Genomic DNA, 13280 nt, shown 5'->3' with positions numbered 1-13280 from the left:
AAATCACATATACATCTCACTAAACCTTCTCTTAGAGCATTCAGAAAGGCATTTCTATTAATTTAATATCAAAACTAGCAACTCTAAAAGAGGGGGAACAGCTCTGGAAAAGAGTCAAGATGGCAGAGCTATGCAGTATGTAAAATCCAATGATCTGGCCTCCAAGATTATACAGGAAGTTAATTTAAATTTGACTACAGTAATGACTCAAGAAATTAAAAGGTCTCTGCTGTCCTTCTTAGACTGGAAGAGTAGATCTTAGGAAAAACTTTATAACTATAAGGATAGTTAAGTACTGGAAAATGTTTTTTCTGAATGGATTCCAAAACTACTGGATCTACAGGTAAAAAGAATGTTAAAATAACAAAGCTTATTAGGCACAAAACAGTCTTCACCCCGATATGTAGTGATCCTCCTTCAGAAATGTAAAGATAGACAATCAGTTTTATAAGCTACAATACAAAAGAGAGGTCTTACTTACTCGGATAAAAACTTATCATTTTTCTAGGATTTTTCCTCCCTCTCACAGCAGCACATAACTGCATTCAACCCAACAAGAAAGCTACTTCAAAATCAGCTAGTTATAACTTAAGATTCAAGAACCTTCACAATCTTTGAAGAAAGGCAAAGCTTTATGTTTAAAAATTCTGAGGAAGCTTTACAATTTGGAAATGCAGATTAAAAATATCTTAACTTTAAAAACCTTAAAACATTATTTTGTGTTAAATTAATGCTGCTATATAATTAAATGGCAAATTTATTTGTTAAATGAAAGATATTTAAATAATTCATTTTTTCTTATTTGATGTATATTAATATATATGACCGTAGTTTGTGATTATATGTTAGTTAATAGAGTTGATTTCATAATGTTAATAATATGAAAACCTAAATTTTGGGTACTGATTGAGAGAAGCCTACACTCTCCACATAATCTACCATCTCTGTACACTTAAGTGAGCACATATGAAATCCATTATGATCCTTTTACTGTAGATAGGCTCCCTGATCATTCTCAATGTCCTTTTCTTTCAGTATGAAACTGATACTTCTAATTATTGGTCCTTATACCTGTTTAAGAATACTAAAGAGGGGTAAACTTAGGCTCCTACACTCATTCAAGGACATAGCTTATCTTACTGATTAATGGCTAACTAACACAATCTGTTTTAAAAGAATGTCATAATTCAGAATTTTCCATTGTTTATTTTATTTAATATTAACCAATGTTATTGAACTTAAGAAGTTCCCCCTGAAAGAAATAGAATGAGGGTGAGAAAAAGGGAAGGGAGAATATTATCTGTTAGTTTGCCACATTATATTACCATTGTCAGCACGGAACCACTATATGAGTATTACCGTGCAAATCCTATTGATTCAGTGATGTCTTTAATGATTGGACTTTTTTTCTGTCTTTAGCTGCGATGATTTAAGAATAAATCTACTCACATTGCCCTCAATAGGATATTGTATTGTACATGTGATAATGTGAGTTTATGAACGAGTCATCCCACTACACTACCTGTTTATTATAAAAAAAGAACTAAATAGCATATGAAGCAATTTTATATGGTACAGAATGAGATCAAGAATCAGCTTCTTGAGACGCCTCAGATAGACAACATAAGGGTTAACCTCCAAACTGGAGATTTTATAAATGGGCATTTGTAATTCAATATGTTTATAACTGGTTATATTTTACAGAAATTCAAATCAACAGCTCCACATTGCAAAGCAGCAAATAAATATATTACTTCCCTATTATTCTTTCTAACTTAGTATGTGGCAAAGACATTTTTATTTCAGCAGGAGATCTCACAAAATCCCAACCTAGGGACTATTCTGCAAATTTAGGGAAGGACTGTAATGTTCTTTGCCACAGTGCGTGAATTATCATTGTCCTTGTGGATATATGACCTACAAGGCTTTACTCCACAAAAGGAAAACAGTATGTTTAAAAGATGAGATGCCAAGGGACTGTGGGCTCTTAGAAATTTTTCCAGGGCAGAACACTACTATGGTACTTTCTTTGAACAATACTTTCCCAGGTATTCTATATGTAGCTACAAATTAGAATTTCCTAGACATATTTAAAAGGAGACACACCACAAGTGGAGAAGAACCATTTAGAATGTATAACACAGATAATACCCTATCTCTATTGCACATCTTCTTTAGTCTATATTCTGGACTCCAGATATTAAAATTCCTTGTATGGATAAGAGTTTGAAAATCCTTTGAAGCATCTATTTGCAACAATTACAAAGAAATACTTTTCAGAGTAGCAGCCGTGTTAGTCTGTATCCGCAAAAAGAACAGGAGTACTTGTGGCACCTTAGAGACTAACAGATTTATTAGAGCATAAGCTTTCGTGGGCTACAGCTTGCATCCAAAGAAGTGGGCTGTAGCCCACGAAAGCTTATGCTCTAATAAATTTGTTAGTCTCTAAGGTGCCACAAGTACTCCTGTTCTTTTTAAGGAAATACTTTGTGTGACATAGATTTTTCTATTTTCATTCAGTTTTCAACCAAATAAAACCAGATTGATATTTAAGATGGTGTAAATACAACTATTAATCAGACTCTCTCAGCATTACTTATGGAGCTGTCAATATACACACCGGGCATTGATCCACCTTATTACATGTTCTAAGCTGGTAATTCACACAGGCAAGCCATATAACTTTCACTCACCTATGTCAGTGGTTTTCAATCTTTTTTCATTTATGGACCCCTAAAAAATGTCAAATGGAGGTGAGTAGCCCTTTGGGAATTTTAAAAACAGTCTGTGGATCCCCAGGGGTCCATGCACCACAGATTGAAAACCACTGTTCTATCATAACGACAACCTTTCGTGGACTCCTTAGACATAGTCTGAGGATCCCCAGGGGTCCGCGGACCACAGGTGGAAAATCACTGACTTAAGTGAACAGTCACTGACATGAGCAGTCTCATTGACTTTAATGGGACTACTGTGTCAGTAAGTGCTCACCAACATGAATAAGGATTGCAAGATCTAGCCCTCAGTGTTTAACCCTTTATTATACATGCTGGCCCACATCCCTAGCTAGTAAAAATGAGCACAGCTTTATTACAGCCAATTGATTTTTAATTACTATCTTTAATATTAATAATTTGTAAAATGAAAGACCAAATTAAGCACAGTGAGTGCCAAAGTGGCCTTTCCTGCCCAGGGGAATAAAGGCATGGCAGGTAGTAATGCAGAGGGTGGAAAAGCAGCCTCCACAGAGCTCCTACACCATTTCCCATGGGAACTGGGCAAAACCTGGGGGGACAGACACTGTGATAGATGGGGCTAACTCAAGGTACAGAGGAAAGATTGAAAAAAACATGGGTTTGTTTAGTCTGGAGAAGAAAAGACTGAGTGGGGATATAACAGTTTTCAAGTACATAAAAGGTCGTTACAAGGAGAAGGGTGGAAAATTGTTCTCATTAACCTCTGAGGATAGGACAAGAATCAACGGGCTTAAATTGCAGCATGGGAGGTTTAGGCTATACAGTAGGAAAAACTTCCTAACTGTCAGGGTAGTAAAGCACTGGTACAAACTGGGTGATCAATATGCTGTCATTGAATAGTTAGAAAAAAAATTATAAATGTAACAGTGCTTTTAAACTCGCAAAAACAATTTACAACAACCTCAGGAGGGGAAAGGGAGTAGACTAGTTTTTAAATAGTCAGGGCTAAAGAAATAACAATAGTCTAATCATTAAAGTAATCACAGAACCATTATTGTTAACTCCACTTGATCTAGTAGTTCATTTTGCACTGGGTCAGGAATTAATATAAACCTTCATTACTTTGGCCCATGTAATTACAGTCTTTGATTTAGTGTCAGTGCAATTATCATCTACTAAAAAAAAAATGGCTTTCAAGATAACAGACAAAACAAAAAAAGTTGCATGGAAATCAGAAATACCAAATGTTTATGAGATAGCTGAAGTAAAGGAAAACTCTATATTACATTGTGACTTTACTAGTTGCTACAAGCCCCATGCGTGGGGCAGCATGTCACTGCACTATCCCATGAGTAACCCTGTAAATCGAGTCTAACTCCAAATCACAATCTACTGTCTGATTTTCCCCTTCTTTGTAGTTGGGGGAGTAGAATAATAGAAGTGTACGACTGGAAGGGACCTCAATAGGTCATCTAGTCCAGTCACCTGCACATTTCTTTTCTAAGATAGGGTTATGTTTGTCTCAGATCAGTGCACTTGTGTATTTCTGGCCAGAAGTGTGGGACATAAAAAACTAGATACTGTACCTACCTGGAGATTTCTTTAAAAAGAAAGCATTTGTTTTATCCATGTAGACATATGAAAATGAGGTAAGCATCCCAACAGGCCTTGTGGAAGGCATTTCACGCATGCATTAGAAGATAACCACTAGTGAAATACTGTGTATTACTCTGGTGTCCACACTTGGAAAAACATGTTAAAAACTGGAGCATATTTTAGAGAAGAGCTACAAAAATTATTTGAGGTCTGAAAAATATACCTCACAATAGAGGATGACAATCTATTCAATTCATCAAAGGAAATAAGGAGGCAAACTTGATCACAGTCTGCAAGTACTTACACCGTCAGAAGATAGCTGATATTATTAAATTAGCCAAGAGAGGCATTTATAAATGAAATGGCTTGAAGTTGAAACTAGAAAAATTCAAATTTGAAATAAGATGCAATTTTTAACAATGAGGGTCATAACTCATAACAAATTACTCATGAGAATTCATCATCACTTGGAGTCTTAAAACTGAAACTGAATGTCTTTCTAAAAGAAAAGATGTAATTCAACCACAAGTTATTAGACTCAATAGTATTCACTTAATAAATAGGGTTCACTTAGGTAGGAGAGAAGAACAGTTTCCTTCACTCCAGGAATTACTAGATGAAACTCTATGACCTGTGTTATGCCGGAGGTCAGACTAGATGATCATAGGGAGCCTTTCTAACCTTACACTTTAGGACTTTATTACATATTTAATTCAAACTCAAAAGATGCCTTTTAGCACAGCAACTGACTGTGGAAAAGAAATTCAAATCACTTCAACAAAATCTAACTAATGCCCCCTACCCTCCAAAAAAAGTTCAAGCTGAATAAATTCAATTGCAACATTTACAAGCAAACGAATTACTGCACACTTCATAGACTTAATATTTTTCTTCGGTTTTAGAACCAAATGGATCCAGACCTACATTTAAGATGTTCTATATGTGATTATCAATCACCCTCAGTCATACACTGTTTGTAGAGCTGTTTTTATATACCCAATTTTGGGCACTAAGTCACCTTTTCACATTGGCCATTCGTTCAGTTTTTAAACCATTATTGCACGCAGTTGGATGGGACCAACTCAATTGTATTGACTTAGACACAATGCCTTTAGTGGGCAAGAGGATTATCCTAGGTCTATTAAATATACCAATGAAGCCCACATTACTTATGTGGCAACATTAAGCCTATAGCTGCCTTTAGGTACACGAATCTCAAAATTCTGGCTGAATTAAATAAGCTTCACAACTCTCCTTTTCCCTCCCTTGCAACAGTACATGCAAACATGCCCATTTTTCTAACTGATGACTGGTTCAACATCAGACATTTAAATTCTGTAGCATCCATCTGAATGGTCTGTTCCTTTAGGCCTCCTGTACCTCTGAGTAGCACTGGGGCTGTGAGATCAGGACTATAATGCACATGAATTATTCATTTCTGCATGAAATTCCGAGCTCAGAATTTAGTGCTCCCCCATATAACAGATCACAAATGAGTTGGTTTCACTATACAATCTTTCCACCATTAATAAAACAAACCTTGTCAACTGAATTTCCTACAGCTGTGCAACTAATGTTCAAAATATGTATGTCTAAATTAGGATCTACACTTGAGCTTTAAAATTGGTATTTGATGGGGTATATAAGTGCCTATTTTAAGAACACAGTTTGGACACTGGACCCAACTATAAGGCCCACAGGTTAGAGGCCACACCTGTAGTGCTACCAAGCAGCTGACATCTCCAGGCTACCACCCAGCAGCAGCTTAACTAGCTTGCGTGCCACTTCCCATGAACCCACTGAGGACACAGCCCATGGGCAGTTCCACCTCAGCAATTTGACAAACAGCAGCCCCATGGCTCCTGATTGTCTCCCTGCCAGATATAAACCCAAGGAGCATTCCAGGAACTGTCCAGGATACAGTGTGGATCTCTGGGGCTGCCATGATTGTTCTTTGCTCTTGAACTCCTGGCTTGATTTGGACTTTGCCTCCTGACTTGGAATCTGAAACCTGACTCGGACTCAGACCCTTAGTATTGGCCCTGGCTTGGACCTGACAATGAACTCCTCTGCTACTTCCGGCCTCAGGTTTGTCCTTTCCCCTGACTGCCCTTACTGGGATCCTGACTCCAACCCTCAGGTCCCCTCTAATGCCCCAGAGCCACAGGGAAGCTGACATATGATAACTGACTCCTGGAGGATTCCTCAGGAATCGCTGGTGGCACAAGCCAAAGTAGCAGCTCTATACCGCTATCCTCCCAATATCCCATGTAAGAGTTTATTCTAGGAGAAATTGAGCATGGCCAGCAAGTTCCTATATCCAATAACTCCCCAAGTGCCTGACTGGCTCCTTGGAATTACGGGCAACTGTGCATACATTACAGAAGCTTTGAGGCTACTGTAAATTATACTAGAAACCAGCCTAGTCACTGGAATAAAGCTACCTCTGCCCCTGGCCTTTATGTTGTTGCTCTGAATGTATCTCAGTTGCAACAGAGGATCTAGACCTCTAATTTAGGTATCCAAGTTCTTAAGATGGTTGCCTTTCTTGTGAATCCTAAGAGGTGCTGGATTCTTTGACTTTTTCTCTCACTCTCTCAATCTTTGAGTACATTAACAGTTACTAATGGAGTTCAAAATGACTCTTTAAATCAATCATGTGAAATGTTAAAATAGTTTACATATATGACCTTTGAAGCAATATTAAAAACATGAAGTATTATTTCATTAGTTTGCACAATATCCAGAAATTATAGTTTGTTTGATGCAGGGCTATTACACAGAATCTTATCAACAGAAACCATTATATAAGCCTCTGTTTTCAATCTAGAAATCCTGACCAAGTTTTCTATTCTGTAGTCCCATCTTTCCATATACTAGTTCCACAGGAGAAGCAACTGAGGGTAACAGGTACATTAAATTCCTCTACCTCAATTCTGTATCCTTCCTCATGTCCAATATTCTCTCCAGGCCAGCCAGCAGAATCCATTAATTGAACGGATTAGTCCTGAACCACAGGTGACAATGCATATGTAAATCATTATATAAACGACAGTTTGTTGAAAAATTTTGTTCTGCCTTTGAGTCATCATGGTGTTACTAAACAGAGACATTCCTAGATATCATGTGTCAAGAGCACATGATGCACTCAAGTAATTACATTTCATTATGAACTCTCAGGTCTCTGCGTTTGCTAAAAATGATACTGGCTCTAGCACTGGCTCTGTTTCTGTACGAAGTTTAGTTTTACTGTATTTTGTGGCTGTATTTTATTTTATTCAGACTTTAAACTTTTACACTGTTACCAAATCTCATTTGTTTGGTTAGCAGTCTGTCTTGTTACAAACTTTTCTGATTCATACCTTATATATAATATAATACAAACTAATGAAATAATACTTCATGTTTTTAATATTGCTTCGAAGGTCATATATGTAAACAGTCTATCTTGTTACAAACTTTTCTGATTCATACCTTATATATAATATCTATAATATATATAAGGTATGAATCAGAAAAGTTTGTAACAAGACAGACTGCTAACCAAACAAGTTATATATATATAAAAAAAAAACAGGACATCCTCTATTCCCCTAGCTAACAGAATAATTTATAATAGATAATATACCAGCATCATGAAATTGGGAATAAGATGAGGTAGAATATTAATGAAATCTCTGTATGTAAAATTGTCCATCTGATCACATTTATCTCTCTGCTACATTCATTTGCACTCAGGTAGGACTTCAATTTCTAACAGCCAAGCTATCATACATTGTGATCCTTCTGCTGGATCATAAAACATCTAATTCAAAGCAGGAACAAGCGTAAGAAAAGTAGAGAACATCTACATGAAAGAACAGCTTTTATGCTTGGAGTTTCTATCTACAAAGTATTTCCAATTATTGTTATTGTGTATTTAACACAACAACAAAAACAATTTTAAAAAAATTAAGATATTAGGTCACCATTTAACTTAAATACATTTCAAATTCATTAAGAAATAAGACTTATCCAGATATTACAAAAATTACCATAAAACTCAGCAAACCTTACTTCTGGTAGAGGACTGGCCGGTTTGGTGAGGATTCCTCCCACATAAACAACATTTGGTAGCGTGGGTCTTGGAAACTCTAGTGCTATATCTGTACACAGCATCCACAGGCTGGAGTCATGAACCAAATCATGCATCGACCGCTCTGGCAGCACTTTGTGTTTCTGCATTATCATTTCATATTTCGGCAGAACCAAAAAATTGACTCCTAATCTTGAAACCAGATAAATAAGAGTGTTTTTAATCCTGTCTAGAAAGTTCATATGATCTGTGAGAAGTGAGTTAAATTCTGGAACGTAAGATAAAGGAGCCGGAGCACCTACTTCTGCTGGATACCAAAGGCCAGTGGAAAAAACAGCATATTTAACACCTAAAAGGTGAGCTATAACAAACCCACACATCTCATTAGGATCCACTAGCAAGAGGTCAAATTTTTCCTGTTTCAAGACATGCATTAGGTTCTGGTTGCCCACAATCATGTCACAGTTCTTAGAATAATGATCCAGGATGTCAAACAGTTCTAGTGCTGTCAGTCTTCCAGAGAAAATACTCCTCATTTTGGACTGAAGAAAATCATCCGAGGTGCTGCTATTAAAGATCCCTGGGTAACGTTGGAGTCTATAGTGATTAGATGGAGGGATGTGTCTGCCCTCAGAGAGGAGGAACACTGTCTGGTGACCTTGCTCATGCAAGGCTGAGGCCAGGGCCTTGAAAATATACAGATGGCTTTCAAACATAATTGGCGGCACAACAACGATTTTGGCAGCCCTTGCTATCCCGACAGCGCCCCACAGGAGAATGAAAACTGGAGTGTAAGACTTCATAGCTGAAATGACAAAAGAAAAAAAATATTTCAACAGATTTAAATCCCACTTGTTGTTTAGAGTTTGATAAACAACCATTACTTGATAACATTTTCAAGTCTTTGCCAGAATAACCTTTAGTATCATTTTATCCCAAAGTCTTTTTAGTAGCATTCACTGGGAACAAGATAGCTACTTAGTTAAAAAAGAAGCAGGTGTTGTGTTTAGTTTCTTGTTGGGCTTTAATTTTTTTCTCTCTCTCTTTTCCCTTCTCCCCTTCCATCTGGTTATACAGGTGGGCAAGCAATTTCTTCTGATACTGATAGAGTTCCTGTATTATATGGCAGGAAAGCTGATGAGGACAATGCAACTGGTACCTTCCTGCAAGATACTGTGTGCACAGCTTCTGAATTATACATGGTATCCAACAGCAAAGGGAAACAAGAACTTAGTGTCCTCTGAAACCCAGATCGTCCTAGGCTTTGGAGCACTAGCATGACTGCAGCCAGTTCATGTTAAGTATTTTGGGTAAATTTAATATTCATAAAGGATTCAAAGACCTAGAGGCTAACCTCCTCTGTTTATCTACATAACAGGCACAGCTTGTGTAGTAGCACTACAACCTTCCCCACCAGTATGCCTCAACCCTGTATCTAGAAGCACCATTTCTGCCAATGCATTCCTGACTCTCTCAATTGAGAATTCCAACAATTCTGATGGTGGATTTTGGGGATGAGCACTCATTACCATTTGAGCAACAGTGCCTCGTGTGTATTTCCATTGTAAGCTCAGGTTGTCACAGTTGCCCATAGCCTTCAAAAACTTTCTCCTGCATTTTCCAGGCCTGACCTCTGCTGAAGGTGACTTTATATTTTTTAATTTTTAAGTTTGAGACAAAAATGGTTCAAGCTTTTCTCCGTAGGTGGAGAATATGAAAACTCACATACAAACTTTCCATACATATATTAATGTTATCTTTTAACAAAGTTATAATCCAAACAATAGCTCTCCCTGAAACAGAAGTACCTGTGAGTGTTGCAGCAAAACTAATTTTGATATGACTGAATTCTGAGCCTTTGAAAGTTATACTTCGCATGAGTACAATTGTTAGGCTTGTTCGAAATTTGTAGTAACATGGGGAGTTGAGATGTGCAAGTTTGCATTGCTAATTTAGTCCTTGATTCAACACATCTCAACTCCCCATGTTACTTCACTCTGCATGTTACCGCAAATGTCAAACAAGCATAACAATTGTACTCATGTGCGAAGTATGACAATAAGCATGTGCTTAAGTCATCCTTATTCAGATCAGCATTTAAACAAATGCTTAAGTCCCATATACTTCATATGGAACAAAGGGACCAGATTCTGGCCATAAGTGACCAATAGAAAATTCCTGGGGTGTAAAGGAATTTCTTGCAGGCAGAAAGCCAACTCCTGAGTTCTGACATATGCAGGGGATAAGGGAGGTGAGAGAGAAGATGTCACAAATGGGGAAGGACAGAGAGAGGGTGTGCCACTCCACTCATTTGATCCTCTATTAGCAGAGGGCTTATGAATACTTAACAGCGAGTAATATTACTCAGTGGACAATCGAGATGCTAAAAGAGCACTCAAGAACGATAAGGCCATTGCGGAGAAACTAAATGAATTCTTTGCATTGGTCTTCACATCTGAGGATGTGAGGGAGATTCCCAAACCTGAGGCATTCTTTTTAGGTGATAAATCTGAGGAACTGTCCCAGATTGAAGAGGTTTTGGAACAAATTGATAAACTAAACAGTAATAAGTCACCAGGACCAGATGGTATTCACCCGAGAGTTCTGAAGAAACTCAAATGTGAAATTGAAGAACTACTAACTGTAGTCTATAACCTATCATTTAAATCAGCTTTTGTACCAAATGACTGGAGGATAGCTAATGTGATGCCAATTTTTAAAAGGGCTCTAGAGGTGATCACGGCAATTACAGGACAGTAAGCCTGACTTCAGTACCAGGTAAACTGGTTGAAACGATAGTAAAGAACAAAATTGTTAGACGCATAGATGACCATAATTTGTTGGGGAAGAATCAACATGTTTTTTGTAAAGAGAAATCATGCCTCACCAATCTACTAGAATTCTTTGAGGGGGTCAGCAAGCATGTGGACAAGGGGGATTCAGTGGATATAGTGTACTTAGATTTTCAGAAAGCCTTCGACACGGTCCGTCACCAAAGGCTCTTAAGCAAAGTAAGCTGCCATGGGATAAGAGGGAATGTCCTCTCATGGATTGGTAACTGGTTAAAAGATAAGAAACAAAGGGTAGGAATAAATGGTCAGTTTTCAGAATGGAGAGAGGTAAATAGTGGTGTCCCCCCAGGGTCTGTATTTGGACCAGTCCTATTCAACATATTCATAAATGATCTGGGAAAAGGGGTAAACAGTGAGGTGGCAAAATTTGCAGATGATACACAACTATTCAAGATAGTTAAGTCCCAAGCAAACTGCAAAGAACTACAAAAAGGATCTCACAAAACTGGTGACTGGGCAACAAAATGGCAGATGAAATTCAATGTTGATAAATGCAAAGTAACGCACATTGGAAAACATAATCCCAACTATACATATAAAATGATGGGATCTTAATTGGCTTTTACCACTCAGGAAAAAGATCATGGAGTCATTTTGGATAGCTCTCTGAAAACATCCACTCAATGTGCACCAGCAGTCAAAAAAGCGAACACAATGTTGGGAATCATTAAGAAAGTGATAGATAATAAGACAGAAAATATCAGAGTGCCTCTATATATATCCGTGGTGCGCCCACATCTTGAATACTGCTTGCAGATGTGGTTGCCCCATCTCAAAAAAGATATATTGGAACTGGAAATGGTTCAGAAAAGGACAACAAAAATTATTAATAGTATGGAATGGCTGTCATATAAGGAGAGATTAATAAGACTGGGAGTTTTCAACTTGGAAAAGAAACGACTAAGGGGGGATATGATAGAGGGCTATAAAATCATGACTTGTGTGGAGAAAGTAAATAAGGAAGTGTTATTTACTCCTTCTCATAACACAAGAACTAGGGGTCACCAAATGAAATTAATAGGCAGCAGGCTTAAAATAAACAAAAGGAAGTATTTTTTTCAGACAACAAACAGTCAACCTGTGGAACTCCTTGCCAAAGGATGTTGTGAAGGCCAAGACTATAACAGGGTTCAAAAAAGAACTAGATAAGTTCATGGAGGCTAGGTCCATCGATGGCTATTAGCCCAGATGGGCAGGGATGGTGTCCCTACCCTCTGTTGGCCAGAAGCTAGGAATGGGTGACAGGAGATGGATCACTTGATGACTACCTGTTCTGTTCATTCTCTCTGGAGCACCTGGCTTTGTCATTATCAAAAGACAGGATACTGGGCTACATGGACCTTTGGTCTGACCCAGTAGGGCCGTTCTTATAATTCCCTTAGCATAGTCTAATTTGTTTTTTAACGTTATACAGGTCCACAAATGAGATAGTAATGCCTTTGGGCCACTAAAATATGATGTTGTGCATCAAGAAAGGTACCCAGTTCTCCTTTCTCACACCTAAATAAGTGGCCTGATTTTCAAAAATTGTGAGCACCAAGTAACTTACAACAAAGTCAGAAGACTAGCACAAGGCCTATGCTCTACTTAATTCTGATTTAAACACTGTTTTGAAGATTTTGGTGGAATCTAAGCATTGTACTGCTATCCATATAGCCTTTGTGTCCAATATGAGAGGAAAAGAGCCTCTTGAAAGGAAAAGAGCCTCACACAATATTTATCACCAGCAAAAAACTGGATACACAAGATTTTTTTCTAATATTCAATTACAGAAACAAATGTAAAAAAAGTGAGTAAATTGAAATAACTGCTTCTAGAATGGAAATTTAAGGCACTTATCTTTTCCTCTTGTTTTCTTTTAGCTTGAAGAAACAAATACACTCACCACACCATCTAGTAATGTAAACCATAACAAGAAGCTTGTTAGCTTTTTTCCTTGCTATGGGACCTTGGCTCCACAGATTAAATAAATATTGAGTCCTGCTCTCTGCTTCCCAGGAAGAGAGTGATACACAGATGATTGTCAGTTTCCTGGCTTAAGTTTGAGCTCTTTTTAAAATG

The 13280-nt window shown here is 37.6% G+C and overlaps 1 protein-coding gene across 4 annotated transcripts in view; it reads right to left on the bottom strand.

Annotated features, from left to right (window-relative positions):
* Positions 1 to 13280, bottom strand: part of UGT8 (UDP glycosyltransferase 8) — a 77871-nt gene that overhangs the window by 34329 nt on the left and 30262 nt on the right. For all 4 annotated transcript variants that reach the window (XM_005290319.4, XM_008169644.3, XM_065596275.1 and 1 more), the window contains one exon: positions 8349 to 9172. In XM_005290319.4, coding sequence (XP_005290376.1) covers positions 8349 to 9170 — 822 coding nt within the window. In that variant the 5' untranslated portion in view covers positions 9171 to 9172. The remainder of the gene's footprint in view (positions 1 to 8348; positions 9173 to 13280) is intronic.

This window comes from Chrysemys picta, chromosome 5 (genome assembly GCF_011386835.1).
Source record: "Chrysemys picta bellii isolate R12L10 chromosome 5, ASM1138683v2, whole genome shotgun sequence".
Lineage (NCBI taxonomy): Eukaryota > Metazoa > Chordata > Testudines > Emydidae > Chrysemys > Chrysemys picta.
The sequence above is the reverse complement of the archived record's forward strand: the minus strand, read 5'-3'. Positions and strand labels throughout refer to the sequence as shown.